This window comes from Anopheles maculipalpis, chromosome 3RL (genome assembly GCF_943734695.1).
Source record: "Anopheles maculipalpis chromosome 3RL, idAnoMacuDA_375_x, whole genome shotgun sequence".
In the NCBI taxonomy this organism is placed as follows: domain Eukaryota; kingdom Metazoa; phylum Arthropoda; class Insecta; order Diptera; family Culicidae; genus Anopheles; species Anopheles maculipalpis.
Window position 1 is genome coordinate 84,680,114 of NC_064872.1, and position 24,797 is coordinate 84,704,910.

At 45.6% G+C, this 24,797-nt stretch overlaps 4 protein-coding genes across 6 annotated transcripts in view; 3 read left to right on the plus strand and 1 right to left on the minus strand.

The window, feature by feature from the left end:
* The first annotated feature begins 1,511 nt into the window (after positions 1–1,511).
* Positions 1,512–12,574, plus strand: LOC126563615 (uncharacterized). The gene is made up of 12 exons (XM_050220259.1): positions 1,512–1,550; positions 5,790–5,835; positions 6,745–6,981; positions 7,052–7,135; positions 10,277–10,451; positions 10,531–10,614; positions 11,098–11,231; positions 11,326–11,462; positions 11,569–11,802; positions 11,888–12,050; positions 12,135–12,303; positions 12,385–12,574. Exons 1-12 carry the CDS (start codon positions 1,534–1,536, stop codon positions 12,567–12,569), a joined length of 1,665 nt encoding a protein of 554 aa, XP_050076216.1. The 5' UTR covers positions 1,512–1,533; the 3' UTR covers positions 12,570–12,574.
* Positions 12,575–13,159: 585 nt separating this feature from the next.
* On the minus strand, positions 13,160–15,038 carry LOC126561107 (pickpocket protein 11-like). The gene is made up of 6 exons (XM_050217053.1): positions 14,875–15,038; positions 14,092–14,810; positions 13,956–14,024; positions 13,785–13,885; positions 13,656–13,717; positions 13,160–13,595 (listed from the first exon to the last, which is right to left on the minus strand). The coding sequence occupies exons 1-6, from the start codon at positions 15,036–15,038 to the stop codon at positions 13,160–13,162; spliced, it is 1,551 nt and encodes a 516-aa protein (XP_050073010.1).
* Positions 15,039–15,908: 870 nt separating this feature from the next.
* On the plus strand, positions 15,909–17,835 carry LOC126562015 (sodium channel protein Nach-like). Its single transcript, XM_050218425.1, has 5 exons — positions 15,909–16,219; positions 16,283–17,058; positions 17,116–17,210; positions 17,282–17,340; positions 17,406–17,835. The coding sequence occupies exons 1-5, from the start codon at positions 15,909–15,911 to the stop codon at positions 17,833–17,835; spliced, it is 1,671 nt and encodes a 556-aa protein (XP_050074382.1).
* A 3,749-nt stretch (positions 17,836–21,584) lies between these two features.
* The window catches only part of LOC126561420 (protein Smaug), a 469,519-nt gene continuing 466,306 nt past the window's right edge, over positions 21,585–24,797 (plus strand). For all 3 annotated transcript variants that reach the window (XM_050217554.1, XM_050217555.1, XM_050217556.1), the window contains exons 1-2: positions 21,585–22,421; positions 22,938–24,763. In XM_050217554.1, coding sequence (XP_050073511.1) covers positions 21,601–22,421; positions 22,938–24,763 — 2,647 coding nt within the window. In that variant the 5' untranslated portion in view covers positions 21,585–21,600. The remainder of the gene's footprint in view (positions 22,422–22,937; positions 24,764–24,797) is intronic.

A 24,797-nucleotide genomic window follows, 5' to 3' on the forward strand; every position in this document is an offset into this window, starting at 1 on the left:
TTAAACATTTTCCAAAACCGCACTTGCTTGATGGCTAATTTGTTTCCACTGCACGTGCAGTAATTTGTTCGAAACATTTTTACGCGCGCGCTGTTGTACATTCGCCATCCGAAAATATGAGCATTCCTGGCCCAAGTTTCATTCATCGTTTGATTCAGCCATCATTTCCGCCCTTCATTTTCCAATGGCACGAAGCACAGTGAGAGCGAGGGAGAGGAAGAGAAACACCTAAACCAAGACAACGAAAGCAACACTACGGAGTGAGTCCCACCTTAAACTAGCTGCCGATTAGCGTTCGCGTGCTGTGGATACCACCCTCATCATCACCATCATCATCATCATGATCTACGCCCGCTGGAGGTTTTCTTTACACGGCACCACCACCTAGCACAACAGTTGTTTGCCGGCGATGAGCGAGTGAGGTTCGTTGTGTTCAAGATTTCCCGCCCAAACGCAACAGCAAGAACGAACGACTTGTGCGCTAGCGACGGCGACGAACCTTACGACGAGTTGCACTGGTGCGGTTTGGTGGAAAATTCGCCTGCCATTACTAGCCCAGTTTCGGATGCAGTAGAAGCGGTCGAAGTGAACTGTGTGTTGTGTAATAGTAGCTGACCAGCGAAACGCGAACCGGGTGTGCAGTGAAATAAAACGCGAACGGGTGTGAATAAATTACGTCCAGCTGGAGAAGTCCACACTGGTCGTGTATCATTCGGCGAACCGCTACGGTGAAGGACGTCAATGAAAAGTGAAAAGCAGATTCCTTACGGTACGTGGTCAACGATCGGATCGTGTATGTGTGTATGTGCATTTGTTTGACGATTGATTTATTCGTTCGCGGTTAGCTGGAGGAAAAGAAATGCAAACGATCATTAGAACTAGAGCTAGCGAGTGCTTTCGTACGGAACATATTGATTGAACAAAACTGTTTGCATCTTGGTGGATTACGAGTGTGCAAGAGTGTTTAGAGATTGTGGTTAACGGAATCAGAAAAAAAAGCAACATTAATCCAGAATAAATTGAACCTCACCGGGAGAGTGTTCGAGATCGTTTAGTTAAACAAAGAAAACCACACCAAAGGCACCATCATTCTAGCTGTGGCGGGAAAACGTACACCCAAACACGTGGTGAAAAAAAAAAACGGTGAAAAATGTTCTAGCGGTGTTCAGTGAGCTTTCGTTACGCTTACGGGAGCGCTCCACGATCGTTGTTTCTTCTGGCGGTCGGTTTAGACGGGTGGTGTGCATTTGGTTGAAGGTGCGATGCCGTTGCTGATGAGCGGTTACCATACGACAACGGCACGGGGACAGCACGACCGTTGCTGATGACGATTTAAAAGACAATAATTTCCTTTCCGTGGTTCAACCGCGCAACAAAGACACACCTCTCTAGCAGTTGGAGGCAATTTGTAGAACGGTTTTGCGTTAGGTTCGTTTGATTTGGTTGTGAGGAATTCTTTGGGCGAACACTTTGAAGACTTTCAACGGATTACGCACGGTACGCAACGGGCTGGTGAAAAATCGAAGCCACATAATGTCTCAATCCGGCAGGTAAGAGGATCTATTAACGGGTGGGAAGGCTAATATACTACTAATGTTTGGTTGTGAAAATCATACACATTAGCGGAATTTGGATAACTTTCTAGGATGTGTTAGTTTGAGTTTGGAATGCTTTTATTCTGTTGAATGGGAAGAATAAATTTTTAAGTCTTTCGTCTTAGAATTGGTAATTGTATATTTGGAAGCCATTGTATGACAATTTATTTATAATTAATTATGACGGTCCAGTGCCGTATTGTTGTTGTATGACAATTAAAATACCCAAAATTTATGTAAAAAGGCTGTAAAACTTGACAGTTGCGTATTCTAGCTTCACATCCACGCTCGTGGCGGAAGAAGCGCACCAGAACATAACGCACACAGGATACAGTTTTAATTGCCCGTCGGCTCAAACAGCGCTAGGTAGCAGAACCAGCAGTGTGTCGTCGCTAGCGCCGTTCTAAGGTAGATCATTACCCATCCGATGTCTCGCATTTGGTACGCATTAGAACCCAAACATTCGAATTATGCTAACAGTACATTTAACGTTGAACACACCGGGCCTGTGTACCACACAGCCAAAACGCTGCTACTTCGTAAGTCGCCCCAAACAGCTGTTTACAGCCGCCTTGGATCGCTATTTGGTTCGCTCATCTTTCTGTGCTAGGTTCGAATTTCTGCAGTACCAAATTAATTGGTAAAGCGCTGATAGAATCGATCGATCGAGAGCTACGAACTGAGAGCCGAACGAATCTTCGCGTCTCGTTTATGCTTAGGTGGGAAGCGAATCTGGTGATGTACTTATCTGAAGTAATGTGGCATTAAATCAGGCATCTAGAACGAAGAACTGGCGCTTTTTGGAGGTCCGAAAATGTGAGCTTCTGGTGTTTGCGTACCGTTTAGTACGTTGCGAAGTATATTAATAACATTAGGATGAGTCATATAATTACAATCAGTCGCGATACCGCTACACCTTAGAATGGTTTAGAACAATAACCTTTTCTTAGTTAGGGACCATGTGTAGGATCAATTTTTCTCAAAATGCTCCTAAAAGTGTTTTTTCTAACTAAAATGTATATATATATATATAGCACACATAGTAGAATAGTAAAAGAAGAGGGAAATTTCTTTGGCGAAGATGATTAGAATTATGTCTCAAATAGAATTTCAAGTTGAATAAGAAAAATATTTCTTAAGAAAAAAGTACAAAATACGAAAAGACGCAATTTGAAGCTTCCGTCACTGGCCGTTGGCCTTAGGGTCTCATTTCAATCTCTTTCTCTCGATCTACCAGCGCTTCTTCCACTCATTTAACACCAACCAGATGACGTTGTTCCTTCTCCATCGGTGCAAAAAAAGGCTAAACTCCCTCATCGAAACCGCAACGGTTGCAACGGAAATGAATTGGAAACCGGCGCGCGGTAATTGAAAAAAGGCGAAACATAAAGAACTTGTGCGCTTCTGCCGCCCATCTCGGGGAGAATCTTTTGATTTACCCTTTTTTTTTTATACGCCGGTTTGTGTTTCTGTGTGTATGCTTGTTGCACGATTAAGACACTGGATGGCGTGGTTGAGGGCGAATTAGATTAAACCCTTTTTACAGAACGACCGACGGTGACTAATAAGCTTAATAAGGTCTTATACCGGGAGGTCCTCAGTGTAATAAGCGTACGTGGATGTAATAAACGGTGAAAACCAATCCTGACACTTCCGACACATCAAGGCGGCTTCCGAGCTACTGTGGAGGATGATTCTATTTTATTTCCGTGCCTAATTACGTTGTGCTTGTGATTGTACAGTAAAAACAATTAAGATGGGAGTGATTTAGACCCGCAACATGTTGTAATAGAAAATAGAATAAGACTTGTAAGGCCTTGGACTTACACAGCAAACAGCGATAAGGTATGATCTTTAGTTCGCAATTGAAAGGAATGTGCAAAATTTCATTTAGGAAACTTGCCATAACATTCTTTGAGAAGTTTGAGATGTTTATTTTCATATCTGTTATTTACGGGTTCTGGTTCCTTTTCACGAACAGGCTTTCGAGTGGACGCAGTAGAAAATTCGATTTTAAATGAAATTTCTCTTCTTTCTTCTTCTTGGTTTAACATCCTTCGAGATCACGCCGGCCATTGAATAGCTTACTAGACTCTCTGATACTACGTAGTTAGATAGTAAGTCCTCACTACAAATCACCAGATAGGATTCACTGGTCCTGCCGTGTGAAGAATGGAGCCACTGAAACCTGGACCAACGAGCCGCTCCTAATACATGCCTTTAACAAGTCTCAAATAATAATTTTATACTTCTCAAGAGGGCTCGGCATGCCATTTCTGACTTCCTTGACTTAAATTATCCTTAGCTGTATGTTTAGTCCTGTTTACGGGCAGACAACCCGGATAGAATTTTATACCCAATCCTGTCGTTCAAAGGCAGTCTCACTACAGGTCTCACAACAGGCGAGTCTCACTACAGGAAGCGGTGCGGATGAGATTTTATTCCAGTTCTGCCGTGTTGTGTAGACCGAAGCTTAAGATAACTTAAGAAAAATCTCGAAAAAGCGAGCAACGAAAATAATTTTAATAGTCGACATACAATTGAATTTATCCTTTTTTATGCTACATTAAAACTTGAATATCGTTAAATGGAAAATAGAGCTTCCTAAACGAAAAACAATCACAACAAAACAGCGCATATCCGGCTTCACAGGCCAAAGATGATCGTTGAACCGACACGTAGAACTTGCCGAGCAAACAACCAAGATGGATATCTTTATTTTCGCGCGAAAACTATCTCACGACCCTCGGTTGTGCTCGGATCATTTAACGTCATTTCTAACACCTCTAGCAAGAATGCAAATTCCGTAAACCTAAAAAAACATGATTTTGACTGATCAAATCGAGAAGGGCGAAGTTGCGAAATCATTTGCCCGGGAGGCATGTTTTGCTTGGAAAACGCTCGCTGATAAGAAAGGGAGTGACCTACATCGCGGATCTTGTGACTATATTTTTATAGCGCTTCCCAACTAGCGAAAGAGTTGAGTTGGCTGTATGGCTGAGGTAATGCTTTGTAAAAGAACGGGAGATTATAATTCCCTGGTTGGAAACAAAAGCACAGCCTAGCGCAGCCGATTCTGGCGATAGTTGTGCGGCATGCCGGAACTGTTCGTGTCGTAATTTGTTCTGTTTTACGATTACGGATGCGGTGGTGTAACGAAACGGTATGTCGTTGCTATGTGTCCTCGCCACGGCGTGAATTATGGTTCTGGTGCGAAAACGACCAACTGCGACGGAAGCAGGTCAAACCGCCTAACCGCGCCCGATTGGAAAATTGTCATGGAAAGCTTACGAGTAGGGCGGGGGAGGGGACAGATAATCAAGGCTGGCGCAAAGAACGTGCACGAGCACTCGGTACCAACCAACCAAACCATCAATTTGTGCAACGGTGTGTGAGCGAGGAGGTTTCCGATTTTCCGATCCGATGCAGAGCGCCCGGTAGAATTGCAGCTATCCCGTTGCGTTTTCCGTCGGCCGTTTGGTACGTGTCGCTCTAAGTTCTGATGATTGATAGCACATTTCGTGGTAGTCGATCGAATTTGGCGAGAGCACTTTTTACACCGGCAGCAGCACATCGGCACATCAATCAACTGCAGCATCCGCATTTTCTCCGCCATTTTTTCCAATGAATAATTACCCTTCCTGTGCCATTTTGCACGGCTCCAATTGCTTGTCGAAGAAGGAGAAGCGCTTAGAGTGGCGCGGTTTCCAAAGGGGAGGAAATTGTGGAGGGACATAAAAATCTTGGATAATATCCGCCCAATAAACCCTGAGCCACATAACTTCCAGCCCGGTAGAGCTGGTTGGGTCATAGCTATGTGTTCAGATGTGCATGCTAACGGAGAACTCAATGGATTAATGCAATTCTGTCCTACCTAGTTGTAGGCGAGAGTCCAAGGGTGGAGAGACTAGTGTGAGGGTTGACCCGATGCGCTCGGTTACCTGATCTTGTTCACACAAATCCGTGCGTATACGGCTTATCGCGGTTTGATCGCGGAGCAGTAAGCTTACTGTCGTAAAAGCAACTGCTTCGCGTAGGTTAAACGGGCATCAGATGAGGATTTTCATTCCTTCTTCTGCGGGAGATCAGCTCCGGGTGGAATGAATAGCAAGCGCCAGGCAGCAGTGGCACCGGCAGCAGTAGGAAAAAGAGTTCAATGCGATCTAATATGCCAAATATTTCTCATTGTTTCAGGTTACATCATCTCGGCTGGTGTGCTTTCATCATTGTGGCGGCACAGGTGAGTTATTAGTTCATGTCGAACCGGCCAAGAAATGGTTGGTTACTGGCTATTGGCCCCGAGATACTTTGCCCATCCACCAACGCATCCAGCCGTAGCGATCCGTGTGCTATGTCTCTAGCGGTCGTGTGCTGGAGATGAAAGATGGATCAGTGAGGAAAAATTTAAACCAAAGACTTCCTTTCGAGCTACATTCCAAACACGTGCTTTGATACAATTATGGAATGAGAGTTTATTTGTGTTTACAATTAGATTAGAAAAAAAAATCGCTAGTTTTGTTACAAATGTTTTTTTTTAATGAAAATTCTGTAAATAACCCTTTATTGAATAATACACATCTTGGAGCAGCTTGTAGTCTAGCATAAGTTGCATATGCGTTGTGATAAAAGCTAGCTTATCATTTATTTTCAGCTTTATATTTTATAACTTTTCAAGTGTTTGTTTTGTATAGGGCATTGAAGCTATTTTGCATTTGATCCAACACATCAAAACAGAACTCTTGCAGTAAGGCCTTATAATATTAAAGAATTTTTCGGATTACTTTTATATTTTACAATGTAATCTTGAGAAATTGATGGATATCGTTTGAAATATTTATTTTTTTTATATACTATACTTAACCGTTGAGTTGAGTATCCTTTTTGATTTCTGATTTGTCTGAGAATCAATTATTGGACTAGAAATATGTCCAACCTTAGACACCTGACAATTTTCCAATGATTATAGTTAATGTTTTAATTTTGGTATCGAGCCTTACGATCTGCATAACATGAGTTCCTTATGCTAATGATTCTTGGAGTTTAATTTTGAGATATCTTAAAAGCGAGTCCAATTTGCAGCTCAATCTTATTTTGCTCAGACCATGAAAGGATGCATTTAATCAATTCAACTTTATTAACCTTCTTTTAGACACTCTGCATCCTACAACTAACACAAGGCGTTGCCAGTATCACGACTGTGTCTCCAGTTAGTTTTCAACCGAACAACAATACAAACACGGCGAGTACCAATGGCCTACCCTCCACAGCACCCACAGGCACGTTGGCCACAGGAACAAACCATGCTCGGGACTCATCCACCCTGCATCCATCCTCCACCGCTGCACCGAAAGTACAACGCAAGCGGGGTAGCATTAGCGGGGGCAAGGTAAGCAACCCGCATTTACGTCAGACCACAGATCCACATGACTAAAGGCGACAAATTTGATTTTTTGCAGAAGAATGTCGTCGTACAGCCGCCAACACCGCTGGACAATGCGAACAATTCGCGCGAGGCACTCTCCCACGAGGGCAGCGAACCGGTAAGTCCGCAAGCTCGGTTTGGTCGGTCGTCTTTGCAACCGGTACTTTCCCGGGCTTTCCGTGGTTCATGGTGGCATGGCTGGCGGCATAATCTGTGTCACTGCGTCACGGCCAAGGTGCCACACGGATTATCGGATTAAAAGCCACACCGCGTCACCACGAAGGTGCGCACCCGTTGAGTGACTGCCATATCGTCATCCTTTAATGTACGGCACCGTGTATTCGTTCAAGTTTTCTGGGCCAACCATGAACAGGGTGGAAAAATGCATAGCATCGCATAACGGCTTTCGGGTGGTTCCGAAAGCGAGAGTATATAATTGATACTCTTCCAGCGACCGGGTCATTCCCGTCCATTAATCAGGGCAGATCGCGAACCAACCTATCAACAACAACAAAAAAGCAAGCCACCCACAGCAGGACGATCGGTGAGCTAACAGATGTGTGGCTGCGAGACACGCCGCTTGCATAACACTCCACAGGCCACAGCCGATTCGTGCACCAATGCAATAAAAGTGTGCTGAGGTGCATAAGACTTCGTATACAAAAAGACACAGCCCACCCCCACCCGAGCCTATCGAGTGCATATTTTAGTTCCGGTCGGGTGATTTAGTGTGTTTTACTAAACGCAGACGCGCGTCTTCGTGTGCTGCGCGTATGGCCAAGACGGTATAACACCTTCCCGAGAATTGGTGTACGGTGAGACTGAGAAAAGGGGTTTTATGTTCTGTTTTGTGTTAAACGCACAAAGTGGTTTTCTTTTGTTGTGGCGTGTACTTACAACGAATCAATGGGCATCGAAAATAATGCCCGGAGAGTACTTTTCTTTTAACTTGGCAACACATTTAGCTTGTAAAATTAGAATTTTTGTAATTTTTTTTTATACATTTTAGTAAAGACCTCGAGATCGAAGATGGTTTCGAGTTCTTTTTTAGAGGCGCTGTTCATTGTATGGGTGAAAGATTTTCTAGACTGTAACCGATCAGCTCTTGAGCACAGACCAACAAAATTTTTCCTCAAGTGTTGAATTCTTGAGCTCGTGTACTGAACGTGACTTGGTTTGACTTACGAATTTTGTTATCTCATCTAAAGAAGGTTTTCTGATTATAAGTCTTAATATTTTTCTAACATGGCCCTTTGCAAATTCCAACGCTTTTTTACTAATGGATCTTCAGTTTCAAATCTCCAACGTAATAATGCTCCCATTCACGAACTTCAGTTTCTAGTGCATTACCAGATACTCATCTGCGACGCCTTACATTGTAAGGTGCTGATAGTTTCCGTTCAGTTGCATAGCGTGAATCTGTAAAAGCTCTAACGGGAATTATGCAACGGGAATCAACCTTCGAACGCGTCATTTTATTTTGTCATCCTGGGCGAACGACACCTCTTTGTTACGGCAAGACTTGACACACAAATGCATCTTCCAGGAACGGCATTTAAGGTGTGAGAAGTTTTTATACCATTTAAAAAAGCGCGTAACATTTTTTTTAAATTTAATTGAAGATTAAGACAGGAACATTTTGTTCCTCATACTTTCTATGCAAATATTTACGGAAGTAGGGACAATTAATCTTGTATGGCTGGGTTGTTCCAGTGGCAACAAGAACTGTTTGCAAAGATGGGCAATAAATCTGTCCAAAGCACACCGCCTTGAATGCATGGCCATCGCGAGCTAATGAGTTTAACCAAGCACCAAACTACACTCCACAGGAAACCATCCACATTTCCGTGCCGGAAGCCACCTGTGCGCCTGCATGAGAAAATGCGTCAACCTTTGCACTTACAGTCTGCTCAGCCGGCTTAGTATTCAAACACTGTTCAGCGAAAAGAAACAGAACGATGGTAGAACATTTCCCACTCTCCTCCTTGCCATACGCGTGTCATTCGTCGTGAAATCGGAGGTGTTAAACCGAGGCTTGGTGTGATCTTTCAACGACGTGCTCAATACAACTTCCACCCCAAAGTTCCACGGGCTGTTCATGTTTGGTGATGAGCCCGGCCCAGAACAAAACACAAGGGATTTTACCGTGCGGTGAACTATTGGCAAAAAAACAAACAAAAGACTGCTCATCGAGGAGAGGGCAGGTGCTCGGATACATTCCATTCATTCACCCATACACCGGCTACCACCATCGTCTTAATTAACCAGGTCCGAACCCCGTCAGGTGAGCGTGAACGCATGCTCAAGATGCCTCGGCGTCGGCGACCTCGTACTGCTCGCATCCGAAATGAAGGTTTCGGTGCTATTCTGATTGGAAAGATAAATTTTGTGGCCAAGAAAAATTGGCCAACGGCAGGCAGGGTATGCGGTATGCTAGCCGCCCGTGTGGCGCAAAGGCGAAACACTAAAAAGAGTTTACTTTCGGTTTCGAAGTTCCTCATGCGTGGTAGGCTTCACGCGAGTGCAACGCATGTGTGTATGTGCGCGTGCGCGCGAATGTTTCATTTTTCACTTGTGCCTTTTAATGCTGACACAAGCATGACACAAGATTCGCGAATTTAGACGACAACTGTCTCAACGTGTTGGCAAAGATGCAAGACTCATCCGGTGCATCGATACAAGGTGAAGCGACAGACCACCGCCATTTCGCACTGGAAAAATCGATTCCATCCACTTTTTGTGCTGTCCAGCGCTCCGTGTACCTTGTCCTAAAGCTGGCTTACTTGTCAGAAAAGTGCCATCAATTTCACGCCCTACCGAGCGAACCATTGCGCGAACCTTTACCTCTGCAGGTTCCAACCGTTCAAGGTCCGGTGCCACTGAAAAAAAAGTGCTACCATGCTAGCTGGTCGGTTAGTCTGCGATGGATTGGAAAACTGTTCCATAGCCGAACCTGTCGCAACTTCCTTCCCCCCATAGCAAGGAACTTTCGACAGGGCTCCGCCAAATGGCGTGTCCGTGGGCACCGAAAGTTAGTCACGGATGTGCATCAAACCAAAAAACTAAATATCCCCACACACAAGCGACATTAATTGAACGTTATTAGTGGTGGCAATTCGAGCCGGGAAGGTTAGCCGGGCTGATAGTGATCTCGATTGCCACGCGACCTGTCGTTTAGCTAATGACAGTTGGTGGCACCACTTTGATGCGTGGTGAAGAAGAAGGCTTTTATTTCTATTGCTGTGTTTGTACGTCGCAGGTCGTCTACGTTTCGGATACGTCCGGTTACATACCGCTCACCGCACTGCAATCGTCCCATCCACGATTACCACCGCCTCCGGTGTATGGTGGAGACATCGATGCAGCCTGGCGTCCGGATCCCTGGGACAGGGATTACAATCGGCGCTATCGGTTCAACAATACTCGTGTCCAGCGTAAGTATTGACCGGTGACATTTTGAGGCAGTGATAAGTGGTAATGGTATGCTAAAATTGGGCTTCTTTCTTTCTCAAGATATCGAAGCTGAATGTCAGGATGATTACATGAAAATACGCATCGGGTTCAATGGGTCCTTCAATGGGCTTCTTTACTCCTCTGGTAAGTTATAGTAATGTGCGTTTTATTAGTCAATTAAATGCATGCATTACAATCATTTAACATGTATTAAAAGTTAAAAGCCAGTAGTCACTGTTGCAATAACATGAAAATAATATTAATCCGGAACATAAGGACAACCCTTCCAGATGGAATTGAAGTACATGTTTTAGTAAAAATATGCAGAAGTTGTATCGACTCATTCTCCAGCAACTAGGCTGAAACTAAGCGCTGAGATCCGGCAGGCATCCAACATTGTTGAATATTGATCTGTTCTTAAGATGCATACTATACATTTCGACGATGTTTAAGATTTGTTGAGGATCACCATTTAACCGAGAAAGATAGAGAATTACTACAACAAATATCAACGATTAATATATTGAAATTGTCTAGTCAAGTCTAATTAAGGTGTTCATAGAGATTTAGAGTCTACTGACTGGCTTTTGGTGTTTTTAATAAAACTGACCACCCTTACTCCTGTAGGTTACGCGTACGATCCGGACTGTATGTACATCAATGGTTCCGGTCGCGACTACTACGAGTTCTTCATCCAGCTGAACCGTTGCGGTACGCTGGGAAAGAATGCGATCGGTGAGGATAGTCGCAAGAATCCAACGGTACGTGTAAAATCCATCATATCGCACTTGCATTCGCCCCATCTAACGACACTCTGTCCCTGTTTCGTTCCCCTTATTCTCGCACCGTGTGCAGAAAAACTTCATGTGGAACACGGTGACGGTGCAGTACAATCCACTGATCGAGGAAGAGTTCGACGAGCACTTTAAGGTGACTTGCGAATATGGGTACGATTTCTGGAAAACGGTGACATTTCCATTTCTCGACGTCGAGTAAGTTGCATTTTTGCTTTATTTGATATGGTGGGAGTTCGCACCTGTTTGCCTTCAACATGTTCATTTGGTTCATTCTAATTTCTGCTGCATCTTCCAACTGTAGAGTCGCAACGGGAAATCCGGTAGTGTTCACGCTCAGCCCTCCGGAATGTTACATGGAGATACGGAACGGTTACGGAACGAATGGTGCTCGTGTAACGGGTCCGGTACGTGTTGGCGATCCGTTAACTCTTATCATTTACATGCGCAGCAAGTACGATGGGTTTGACATCGTGGTAAACGATTGTTTCGCACACAACGGGGCCAACAAAAGGATTCAGCTGATCGACGAGTATGGGTATGTGGTATAGAAAAGATTCTAGTGTGTTGTCTTATGATGTTTTGGGACAAAAACAAATGTATTCTTTTCTTACGATCAATAGGTGTCCGGTTGATGATAAGCTGATTTCGCGATTCCGCGGTAGCTGGTCCGATACGGGCGTGTTCGAGACGCAGGTGTACGCCTACATGAAAACGTTCCGGTTCACGGGCTCACCAGCACTGTACATTGAGTGTGATGTTCGCATGTGTCACGGACGATGTCCGGTAGGTTGCAGCATGACACATCGGGTTGCCGCTCTAGACAGCTTGTTCATCTCCCCCAATATTTCATATCTTCCTTTCGCACAGAGTCAACCTTGCCACTGGAGAAATCTGAAAGGCGTCACGAAACGTGAGGCCGTTCAACCGCAGGTCAACACCACACTGTCGGACAACATTAGCCTCTTCCAAGCGCTCCGAGTGTTACAGGAGGAAGATGAAGAGGCACGCACGAAAAAGGAATCGATCACCTCTGCTAGTACGTACTTTGCTAGATTTTGGATTAAGCTAAGTACACAAATAATGAACCATTTTTTTTTTTCTACCTATACCTATCCAGAACCTCAAGACATGTCGGAAACGTGCATGAAAACTTCCGTCCTGTCTGCCCTGCTCGCCACGTGCTGCGTGATGCTTTGTGTGCTCGGTGGTTCTTTGCTAGCAGCATGCGCCAAGCTACGATATCGCAAGAAAGATGCTGCCTTCTTCGACAACTACGTAGGCCATAAGGCACAGCTGGATTGAGCTGCCAACGTCAGACTACACTGGGGCACAGTTTTGGTTTTTTTCTCTTGTTGCTCTCGAGCTTAGCTTAAATGATCAATCGTTCAAACACATAATAATCAGCAAATAGCAACATGCAAACAATTAGTCTTAAGCAGTTGATAAGAGACCGTTGTTTCCCCGGGTAAGGGCTACAGTACTTCAATAAAATTGATAGTCGGATGTAAGTGAGCAGGCGGCAGGTTCGGTACACGGTTTACCGCAATACTCTCCATAGCCGTATTAACTCCGCCGTCTGGAGTTAAGGATAAACGTTAATAGCTACTTCATTTGATCATATTTCATCGAGTGTAAATAAGCATCATGGATCCCAGCGCCGTAATTCCATTTCATCGCTAATCTCGTTAAGCATCCCGTGTCCAACCTTTATCGTCCAACCAGCAACCCCGCTAGTAGTAATCGTACAACACTATCGTTGATGAAACTTCACTGTAAGACATTGCTGATTAGTTGATAAGCCGCCGCTGTACTGCTGTATTGATAGTGTTTATGTGAATAATGATAATTTGTAAATAAATAAAACCAATCAAGCACATCCAGGCGTACGACACTTAATAAATGAATGAAACAATGTCCATCTGAGGATCGTGATTGGCGGCAACTTTTTTCACCGGTACAGACTGTTTGGTCTGCTTTTTACCACCACTTCGATCTCGTGCGAGTACATTGCGTCGCCAGAAGTAACCCACCGGATACTGGGACACACTGTCGTACCGTGACACGTACGGGCGCACTAGGACTTTTCGATTAGCAGTGACTCTTTTCACTTTCCGCTTGGACTGGTACAGCGTGAAAGGTTTAATCGTGAAGTAGTATACGAGCTCTACGATGCTGAGCACCGAACCACCCATACACAGTCCGAAAATGCCACCAAACGTAGCCACCAGCGAGTCCCACGTCATGTACGCGTCTCGCTTGTACTTTACACAGTAAATGTCCTTAAAGTGTACGTTGAGCGTGGCGTACATGGAAACATTTCGTCCTCCACTGGAAGAAAGGGTAAAATCAGATGTAAAATGGGTAGTCATGGCAGCAGATACTACTTACTAGTTGGAGGACATGAATTTTTTCGATTTCCGTTGACTCGCGATCGTCTGGACATTATAGTTCTGCAGCAGGGAAATTGACATGTATTAGTGGAACCGAATCTTGGGTTTGTTAGCGAATTGAAATTACCAGAATAGAGCAGGGTGGCTTGCACTCACAATCCATTCCAAATTCTACATCATGAAGATCCGTGTCCAAGGTATCGTCGGAGCGCAAGCTGTAAAAGTATCCTTAGGAAAGGAAATAGAAGAGGATCATTAACACTAAAACTACAAGTGATCATCGATGTCCGTTACCTACTTCGAAAGTAGTGCAGACATGAAACATGTTTTAAGGCGCACATATCTTGTTCTCGTCCTTCTGCAATATCTGGAATCATAGATAGTACATTTAACAGTAAATTCTTATTCAATCATTTGTAAACCACTTAACATACGTAGATCTGCATAGTAAAACGGGACACAGTTGCACAGGCGCAGTATCGTCCGTAGGCGACACTCTGCCATACAACCGTTCAGATTAAACTTTTCCTTCGACTGCGCGTTACTCTCCTCGGGCAGGAAACATTTGCGCATATTCGCAGACACTTGACTCATCGTGCTGCTGCTTTCGATGGGAATCGGTATCACGGACATTATCACATCCCAGCCAGGCTGTGCCACATGCTCAAAGTCCGCATCGGACGGGAAGTCACCGGAATCGTGTATGTAAACCTCAGCTCCGTAGTATGATTTGGTTGGGGCCATGTACGTATCCGGTTCCACATCGATCAGGATGGACAGACCTACGTGACGACCGGCACCTGACAATCGTTTCGGTCGGTGCGGTACTTGTGTGCTGGTTTCGTTAAGCTGCGCTAGCAACGGTTGCATCGTCCTGTCCACATTGAACGAGCAGCAGAACCCGTTGTCGGTTCGTGTGCGGCGTATAATCTTCGGACAGGGTACCTCCGAACCGAGCCAATAGCAAACCTTGATCAGCTCTTCACAGGGTTGACTTAGCTCGAGCAACAGTCTGTCTGGGTTCCATCCCATTTTGCCCAGGGCGTACTCCAGCTCGATGTAGGTTGTGTTCACATCTTCAAAGTTGACCAGACTTGCCTGGGCCACTAGCAGCCCTGTTGCGTTCGCTTCACTCATTCCATACTCTTGCACTCTAGAACGAAGCATCCATTTGTAAGATTATGGCTGACAGTGGAAACGAAGCAAACGATTCTTACAACCGATTGATGATACCCTTAGCCTTCCGGTTGTCTATCTTGTTGATGTTGCACACAGTCACCGCGGGAAAGGGTATATTCCAGATCGGGTACGTCATCGTTTCGATCGTGGTGATCGTTGGTGTAGTGCGGAAACGCATCCACGCAATCAAGCCCATGATCATCGTAAATCCAATCGATACCATACAAACTATCAGCCAGATCATACGCAACATTGCACCATTATGCTCTGGTGATGAATCATCGGTTCGTTCACCACCATAAACGTATCTTAAGCCATGCAGGCTTGTATTTTCACAAAAATTCCGCACCACAGAACGGAACGTACCCCACACGGTTCTGTACACTTGTTTTAGGTTCATGTTTTCTTCCTTCTGTTTCACAAATAGCCTAACACCTGACTCGCTTAATCAAATGAAAGGCTCATTTATAGGATGTGCTTTTCTCACTCTGTGCGATACAATTGGAAAAAGGAAGCGTTATTTGTTGATGAGCACAATGCATTACTAATGCAATTCAGCACCATTAACGATGACGTGCCGATACGTAATGTGCATTTCCGGATTGCCAATCCTTACCTCAATGCATGTCAGAATAACGGAATAAATGATGAAAAACGAAAACATCCCACCTAACGTGGAAGGTGTGTCCTTTCATTCTCTCTAAGGCGGGAGACATATTCGTTCTGCTCTTGAACTTCAGTTAGTATATTAGCTTTATAGGAGATAGATTTGGATAGGGCAACTCTACCGACAAAATGGGTATAATAAATGAATTAGTTTATTTGGGCGAGAATTGGAATACAAAAAGGTTGTGAGTGAAAACCTTTCACGCGTTACAATTCGTTTGACACCCGAACAACACATCACATTTCGGCTAAGTAGCTGCACAATGAAGGGTGAATATTTTATCATCGAAAAACGTGCGTATATAATGCCTCGTGCAGCACGTAACGACCAAGTTTCTGTCTGGTTGTGGTAGCCGAAAAAATGGTTCATTCCTTATCGGTTGTAAGCGCCCTGAAGCTAGCGTCCATGACGATTGTACAGACATTTTGGATATTTTGTGAAAATTCTTCCCTGCACGGAATTCGCTACATTGGACGGAACAAGGCGAATAAGGGAAATATCCTGTTGCGCTGTGTCTGGAGTGTGATAGCGATGGTGAGCTTGGGATTCACGCTTCTATTGGCCAACTCTGCATGGGATCAGTTCCGAAGCAACCCAACGCTAACTACCATCGAGACGACTTCGTACCCGGTGTCGCTGATTGCCTTTCCATCGGTAACGCTGTGCAATATCAACAAAATACATTTGGGCAAAGCAATGGAGCTGGGACGGAAGTTGTAAGTGAAGAAGAACGATGATGCATATCGGAATTTATTTTATTTTTTTAAATGCTTTAACAGAATGAACCAAGGAATACACACCAATGACACGATCGATCTTCTTTACACGCTACCCCGTTTAAACGATTATCGACCGATCGATAAGCGAATCATTTCAATTGAAAAGCTCCTAAACTCCAAAGGATACGACACAGAACGCATTGCGTATGAAGTGGCTCCACCCTGCGAGACGATGATGGTACACTGCTTCTGGTTAATGCAACCGGTGCAGTGTAGTAACTTGTTTCGCCGGACGAAGATCTTTGCCGGTTACTGCTGTTCCTTCAATGCGGACAAGTTTTTGGAGCCTGTATTTACACGATCGCAAAATGTTACTCCACTCGAGAGTCTCTACGTGACGGGAATCGGAAAGGGCGAAGGACTTTCGGTGATAATGGACATTGGCGAGAGTAACTACATGGCATCGAATCGATTTTCGTACGGCATCGAGGTGTTTGTCCATCGTTCGTTCGATTTTCCGGACTATTCGGATTATACGGCCATTGTACAGCGTGGCACCGAGACGGATGTGTCCGTTTTGCCTACGATCGTTACGGCCAGCCCCTTGTTGAGAGATATTCCACTCGAGAGGCGTGGATGTGCGTTCGATGATGAGGGCAACAGCACGACAAGTGTCCCGTACACGTACAGCAATTGTATGAACGAGTGTGAATTGCGTTTCATTGCCAGCGTGTGTCGTTGCATTCCGTTGTATAAGCAAACGTATGAGCTACAGGAGCTGTTGCAGGTTCCCATATGTGGGTTTCAAGATCTTGTGTGTTTGCTGGATTTGAAAGGTTGGTTTAAGGTGTTATTACTTTCGTTGCGATTTGATAAAGATAAATTATTTACAGAACGAGTCAGCTTTACTTCGGAACTAGTAGCGAATAAGATCGAATCTAAACGAAAGACCATTATATGTCACTGCTATCCTGGCTGCACTATCGAGGTAAGACCAAGTGTTTGTTGCTGTCGAATGAAACTATATGCAGCTCCATTTATTGTCTCTTAATGTTATAGAAAAATCAAGTGCAGACCATCACAAATACTATTTCTAGTCCAAAGCAAGATTTCTACGTGTATGTACCTTTAGGAAATGTTGCCCAACCGAGTAGTGAAATGCATCTGTTTTCTCTCCCTGCAGTCCAGAGGTTAACTTTTCCGCATACGGTGTGCTGCACGTACACTTCCGCTCGACCAACTGTCTCAAATACAGACGTGAACCATTCGTCACCTGGCAAACACTGGTAGCCACCTTCGGGGGCATCCTTGGGCTTTGCTTTGGCGGTTCTATACTGAGCATAATCGAAGCGGTGTTTCTTTTCGGTGTGATTCCTTTTACGGTGTTTAATGCGCTGAAGAGCAAGAGCAAGGCACATCCTTCCCCTACAGTTAATACGATCTCGTACATAGACTATCCTGGACACCAGCCTTTGGGATATTTTAGACGAAAGGAAGTGATGGCCCGAGCCATCCAGAATGGGGACACGCTGTGGAGAATGGAGAAAAGGATGCATCCGGAAGCACGCCACTGGAAGCAACACTATATCGATGAACTAAAAATAATGCCTTAATTGTTGATGAAAGTAATGTGCAAGATATCTCAGTGCAAGTTAAAACCTGTGGCTTGAGAATAATGTTGCAACACATGCGTAACTGTTTAAGTTGTAAACTTATGGTACAAACGATACGAAACAAATTAATAAGAATTCCACATAAAACATTAATTTTAGTATGAAATCAAAGATAAACTAATTACAAAACTAACGATCTAACACAATAATATTAAATTTTTCCAAGCGTTTGTTTGACTGAACCTGAAATACGCCTGGTGGTATGCAATTGGCATCACATCTTGCATACGCTAGCGGGAAAAACGAATCGCAGCAGCAAGCCTGCACTGCTGGGCTGCAGTGTGTACGACTTCGGTCAAAAATACGTCACGACCGACCAAAAGATGACAGCCGACGCACAGTGACAGACGCCAAAAAACGGGAACTGTCAATAAATAACTTCACCGTCAATAGTTCATAACTTTAATTGTACACCCCATTTTTTTATCAGCTGTGATTGTTGTGGAGTCCACCATCCATCCACGCGGTAGTTTTAACCACTTCCCGCATTTTCCGGCAGTGGAAACGCCGTCGGTGCGTTGGTGCGTCTCTAGTGTTGTGTGTAAATGGTGTGTTCTTCCGTGTGCCGTGTGCGCGTGTGATGTGAAAATTAGGCTTGCCCCTCGGTAGAAAGTCAACCACACAGGTAGGGTGTTCCCCCCACGAGTGCGCTGTTTCGACGCATCGCAATGTGTGCGACCTATAAAAATGTTTCGTCCGTAAAGTAAAGCGGCAAAAATGCGTTCCGCCAGGTGAAAACTAAAAAAAGGTTTGGACCTTCCCGATGATGTGCTGTACAGTGGTTGCGATGTGTGGCATGGCGTGCGGTGGATCGCTTTGAGGGAAAATCTTCCCACCATAGTGCACACACGCACACACACACATGCAGGCAGGCGCGCGCGTCCGCTGTCGGAGGAATTGTGCAAAATTTGTGCATCACGTACCGGAAAACGGGCCACCACCGATGGAATGTGCGGAAGACGTGCGTAGTCAGAGGCAAACGACATCTTGGCGCAACTAGAACGCCATCCAAAGTTGGACGCTTGTTTGGTGGTGGTCCTTCCTAGTTGGAAAAGGCGTTTCGGAGGAAAAAGCTAACCACACTTCTCTCACTGTTGTGACAAAGCGCGAAGGTACGGCTGTTCCACGCATGTGCTTCCTGCGGCGTGATTTGACGAGAAGTGGTTTATGATGCCGCCACATACACACAGACACACGTACAAACAGGCCAGATATTTGGCAGAGGGTGAAAAATATCACTGGAAAGTGTGTTGTTGTTACTTTGGGCCAAACCATTTCCCCACCAAAAAAAAAAAAAAAAAACTCGGTTCATGACGGTAAAGAAAACACCCGGCACAAGCCGCAATGGCGCGCGTGCTTCTTCTTCCGTGCCGCAAAAATGGAGCGGAAAGCGTTGAACCTTTCGTCGAATGGGGCAACCAAAAAGTGCGAAGGAACTGGAAAGGATTTCATTTTGGAAATGATCGAACCTGCTTGGATGAAGATGGCGCATTTTAGAATGTCGCCACTGAATTATGTTGAACTTTACGACAAAAGGGTACAGGACGCTGGTTGCATTGCAAGTAAATTTATCGAAAAAGCATCAGAATATCTCACTTCAACAAGCTTTATCGAAATTGGAGCAGTTCTCTATATGAAAAAAGTCAATCTCAAAGCGGTATCATCCGAGGTGATTGATCCGTGGGATCGGTAGAGAAATGGCGAATGATGCGTGTCAAACGTGTTTTGTCAAGTTACCAATGGCTGGACGCTAATCGGGCATGTGAAATTTAACACACCAAACAACAAAAAAAAGGTATCTTCTTGCGCTGTTCGTGTCCGTTTCGCACCGTTCGTTGGAAATTGCATCGAAACACTTTCCAACGCACGTGAAAGTTCTACTGATTTCGGCATTTGGTGAGGTTGTTTAGTGTTATCGACGACCGTATCTCACGCGGCACGCCGGGTGGGTCAGCCAGTCCGTATTGGCGTGAAAGGAAAATTTTCACAATCGTACGACGTTCGCGTTAGTTGAAGGGCACTAGAAATGGGGTGTAAAAGAGGGGGATAACACAGGCCTAGTAGGGTAGCAAACAAAAGGGGGAGGAAATGGTTTACCCGGCGACCTCTTATTGCCATCAAATCGCATCATCTTCATCGCATGTTACATCTATATACTGGCAGGGATTTAGCCAATAACAGCGAGACCTATTCGTCAAACATCTTCGACGGTGTCTACAGAAGCGGATTGTCTACTGTGTGGGAAGGGAAGCCGCTGGGAACAAAAAGCCCAAACGGCTACAAACAACTAGCGATAAGGAAAGATGCCACGCAGGCGATAAGGAAAGTAGTATGTGCTTAGGTGTGAGTAGAAAATAGCGCCAACGGAAGCGACGACGAGACGACATCCTTGTTCTCTCGCACACCACCGGCAAAAGGGTTCTCATCTCGTTTAAGACGTGAATGATCGCGCATCCAAGCAGCAGCAGCAGCAGCAGCAGGTGGGAACGCCACACGAGTGGATGACGATGCCCTCCTACTTGACCGTCAAATACAGTGTCAGCCGTGATGTGCATCGGTAGCGTCAAAGGTTGAAAGACACTGTTGATCGTGCAGTTTTTAGACGACGCATCTCTCGTTTGTGGCCCACCCCGATACCCAACTTGGAATTATGGGAGGGAGAGGGTAGAAAAAGGTGGCAGTCATGTGCAACACGGCGAAAAGGATCGTCTTTGTTAACTGAAAAGCACTACCAACTGAATTGTCGTGGTCTCGTCGTCGATTTGGTTGACGTTTTTTGAAGAAAATGGGGTATCCAATCAATGAAACGGGTTATGAAACGGCATGTGTGTATGAGAAGTGTTTCGGGTAGTGTTTTGCGTACTGAGCAAAAGTGAGAGTGTGATTTAAATCTTTCTAATGAGTGATTTAAACAAGCTCTTCACAAAGCGTTTGAGGACGTCTCTTTCGGGATACGAATCACAAAGAGTTTTTAAAACCCCTGTTAAGAACCGCCACTCCTTCCCCTCCCCACACTCAGTATTTTAGTTTTGTGTTAGTGGCTGCCTTCTACCTTGTTATAATGATTCTCAAAAGAGTTGTTAAAAGAATTAAATCCCAGTTGGGGAGTGAGTCAGAGTGAATTAATTCTCATCACTAGCTTCGGGATGTGCGCTCGCACTCGATGACGCGTAAGCGTTTCGGGTAGCTGCTGGCTGTGTGTGACCCGGTTTATGTCTAATTTCGGAATTTTACGCAAAACACAACGGACGGACCGACTACGACGCACACCTCCCCGGCCGTACAAAACAACACCATATTTTGTGCGATATTGTGAACAAAACGGCGCATGTTGGGAGGGGTGCGGATGGGCCGTTTGTTTGGAACAGATTTGAGTGATTTGCGTTAGCAAACGCTACTTCGAACCGAACGGTCCGATAGGCCCCCAAAATATGTGCGATGAGTGATAAACAATTCTAATTTCATCTTCTTTCGTTTGTTGTTTCAGAAACCAAATGCTTGTAGTACACTTTTGCTAAGTAAGGACGTAACTGTCTCCCAGGAGCGGTTAAACCTAGCGGGAAGAACACGATCTCATTTGAAGCTATCTGACACCGCGAGGAGAGCGAGGAGACAAAAAAAACCCATAACGAAAGAGAAGATAACAGATACGAAATATCGAACGTCGATCCCGATCTCGGCCTCAACAGCAACAACAGCACTGAAATGAAATATCCAGGCGGTAATCCATCGACAATGTTTTGCGAACAGGTTGGAACCGTGACGTCGCTGTTTGAGCAGTGGAATGATTGCGAACGGACGGTTGTGCTGTACGCGCTGCTGAAGCGTGTACCGTTCGCCAATCTGAAGTTCCTGCAGGTTTCGATCGATTATAATCTGGCGCAAAACTACAGTACCCAGGCAAAGTTACAGCAGCTAGAAACGAAGGCGAACAACACGATCCTGCTGGGCAAGTTGATCCAGCGGTACTATCAGCTGAGCGGTCACAGCAGTGCGGCTGCTTCCCAGCTAATCGGTGGCACCCAGCTGAACAACAACAATAATAACAACAACAGTGTGAACAATAATCTCAAAACCGCTACCGATACGTCCTCACTGTATGAGCTGCTGAAGAAATCATCCAACTCTACCATTGCGGACGGTGGAGGCGTCGCGCCGACGACGATCCTGAAAGAATCTCCTGTCATTAATGCTACCACCACTACTACTCCCTCCACGACGACGGCGGCAATATCGCCGGGACACAACCAACTCACAGCGAAGGGATCTATTAGTGGTCACGAACAGCAGCAGCAGCAGCAGCAACAGCTCCAGCGAGAACCAGAAACAAAAGAAGATATTCTGAAAGATATCCTCATGTACCTGCCACTGTTGGCACCGGGGAATGATGAAGCAAAGAGTCTCTACATGTCACTAATACCGCCAGCGGTGGATGACGCTTGCCGGCAGCTCGTACCGACAGAGATCGTGCAACAGACGCTGTCCTATCTGCTTATACATCCCGCTATTACGAACGATGATCGACGGTGGGTATATCCGGATTATAACACCGGAACATTAGATAAGGATACAATTATGAATCCTATATCCTTCTCAATTCCGGACACTTAATGCATGCCGAAAACATTTTAAAAAAATCTTCCAATCTCTGGTCTAAGCGACTGTTCGTCGCTCTCATCAATCCTACATCGACTACTTTTCTCATTGGTGTTCCGTCAGATTTGTGGTTCTCTGTCCCAATAAATGATCGCGTCAACCTATCCATTATAATTATCTCCTCTATGCCGCCCAGTTTAGTGTCATGTTCATATCATCCGCGACTTGGATGTGTACTTCGACTTTAAACTATCCCTCTTCGAAGCCATTGCCTGCAGGTCATTCAAAGTTTTGGGCCTGATCCGTAGACTTACATCTGACATCAACGATCGGTTAATTACAGCGCTGGAATCTGTCCGCGAATTCAACCGCGCTTCTCTGTCTCCTTACCATGATAATAAATAATAAATAACAAAATTACTAAACCTCATTTTTGGTATTTTTAGCGTTCTAAGCCACTGGCTGCGACATTTGGAGGATTACATCTCAACGTCCTACCTGCCACCGGCTAACACCACACCATCCGTCGTGAAGAATCGCAACTTTTTCAACATTCAGCAAGTGACCGGTGTAGCCAACGGTACCAGCAGCAGTAACAGCATCAACAGCAACAATGGCACAACATCAGTGTCCGGTGTCGCCAACCCACCTCACGTACAGTATCTGTCAACATCGACAAACTCTTCCGGCGGATTGGGTGCACCAAACACATGGACAAACGGAGGCTCAGCTCCGGGCTCACAGATCGTGCCTGCCGTGCATCATCTCCATCATCCACAGCATCAAACGTCCGCATCGTCGGTGCTGTCGAAATCGCAACAAAGCCTAAATCACACGACAACGACCGGTCCGGTGACCGGCGGCAACAGCAATACTAGCAATAGTCATATCAACAATAGCAGCAGCTCCAGCACAAGCTCGTCCAGCTCGACAAACAGCTCCAGCTCCTGTCTGGATAGTGCCGCATCTCAGCTTTTGAAAACGGCGGCCTCTCCTCGACCGCTTCCAACGGCCGAGTCGGTGCACGAGTTTAGCAAGACGATTGGACAAAGCTTGCTCACATCTAGTCAATCGATGCTGTGTAATACCGGCAGCAGTAATGGTACCGGAAGTTCCCTAGTGTCCGGAGGTAGCAGCATAAGTTTGAATCTGCCTCTAAACGGACAACAACTGCACCAGCAACCACAGCAACGGCCTACAATAACGGGAGGACCCTCAGTAGTCGAAAGTGACGCGCATCACGATCTCATGGCTGCGACGGAATCGCTGCTGTACGATTCCACCGACGACGATCATATTTCTTTCAGCAAGAACGGTACCGAGATATTTGATTACGATTGTGATTTCGATAACGAGGACGAGTTCAACTACATAACGCGCAGTGCGGCCGCTATCCGGGCAGCGGAAGCTGCAGCAGCAGCAGCATCCCCTAACGTCGGTCCAGCCTCTGGCGCTTCCTCCACTCCGGCTGGTTCCGGAGTAGGGCCGGCACACGCCACCGGTAAAAAGTTGGTCTCGTTCAATAGTAATGTCAACGATTTCTTGCGTGTCCCGCTGCTTACCAGCTACGGGCAACACAATCTCCTTGCACACGGACCCAGTTCCATCGGAGGCGGTGCATTGCTTGATCTCGATCTGGACAGTACACTGATGAAGACGCGCCGGTCCAACAGTCTTACAACCCCTTCGACCCTTTCGGCGCTCGGCGTTGGAGGAGAGCTAAATGCACAGCAGAAGCAAAACAACGAATGCCTCTCGGCAGAAAATCTTTCCAATTTACAACTGTTGCAGAACAAACCGCGCAGCTTCTCGCTAACGATGGAAAGCCCACGCTCTTCGTTAGCGTCGAGCGGTTCCGATACGCAGCTGGACGACTACAAGCAGGGCAGCGGTTTGATGAAGCTTTACGGCGGACAACCAAACATTGGAATGTCCAGCATTGCGCACTGGCTGAAGAGTTTGCGGCTGCACAAGTACGTGTGGTTGTTCTCGAATCTAACGTACGACAAGATGCTTGGCATTACGGAAGAGTACCTGCAGAATCTCGGTGTAACGAAGGGTGCCCGGCACAAGCTGGCGATCTGCATTCAGAAGCTAAGGGAGCGCTACGGAACGCTGCTGCAGCTGGAGAAAGATCTGATTGCGGGACAGAAGGCACAGCTCGGTACGGTACTGGAAGAGCTGACCAACATCGTGCTGACACCGATGAAACCGATTGGCATGGATCAAACGGAGGATATAGCTGGACAGTTTGCGAAGGTGTTGGATTTAGGTAAGATGATCGTGCTTTCGGAGGGCGGAATGAT

What these genes read in the sequence shown, in the direction of transcription:
- LOC126563615 (XM_050220259.1), top strand. An exon ending in CCCACGAGGGCAGCGAACCG is followed by an intron (nt 7,136 to 10,276) that starts GTAAGTCCGCAA and finishes TGTACGTCGCAG; the next exon opens with GTCGTCTACGTTTCGGATAC. An exon ending in GGAATCGATCACCTCTGCTA is followed by an intron (nt 12,304 to 12,384) that starts GTACGTACTTTG and finishes ATACCTATCCAG; the next exon opens with AACCTCAAGACATGTCGGAA.
- LOC126561107 (XM_050217053.1), bottom strand. Translation starts at nt 15,038, where the DNA reads ATGATCATGGGCTTGATTGCGTGGATGCGTTTCCGCACTACACCAACG. An exon ending in AAGGGTATCATCAATCGGTT is followed by an intron (nt 14,811 to 14,874) that starts GTAAGAATCGTT and finishes GCTTCGTTCTAG; the next exon opens with AGTGCAAGAGTATGGAATGA. An exon ending in AGCCACCCTGCTCTATTCTG is followed by an intron (nt 13,718 to 13,784) that starts GTAATTTCAATT and finishes TCCCTGCTGCAG; the next exon opens with AACTATAATGTCCAGACGAT.
- LOC126562015 (XM_050218425.1), top strand. Translation starts at nt 15,909, where the DNA reads ATGACGATTGTACAGACATTTTGGATATTTTGTGAAAATTCTTCCCTG. An exon ending in ATGGAGCTGGGACGGAAGTT is followed by an intron (nt 16,220 to 16,282) that starts GTAAGTGAAGAA and finishes ATGCTTTAACAG; the next exon opens with AATGAACCAAGGAATACACA. An exon ending in GTGTTTGCTGGATTTGAAAG is followed by an intron (nt 17,059 to 17,115) that starts GTTGGTTTAAGG and finishes AATTATTTACAG; the next exon opens with AACGAGTCAGCTTTACTTCG.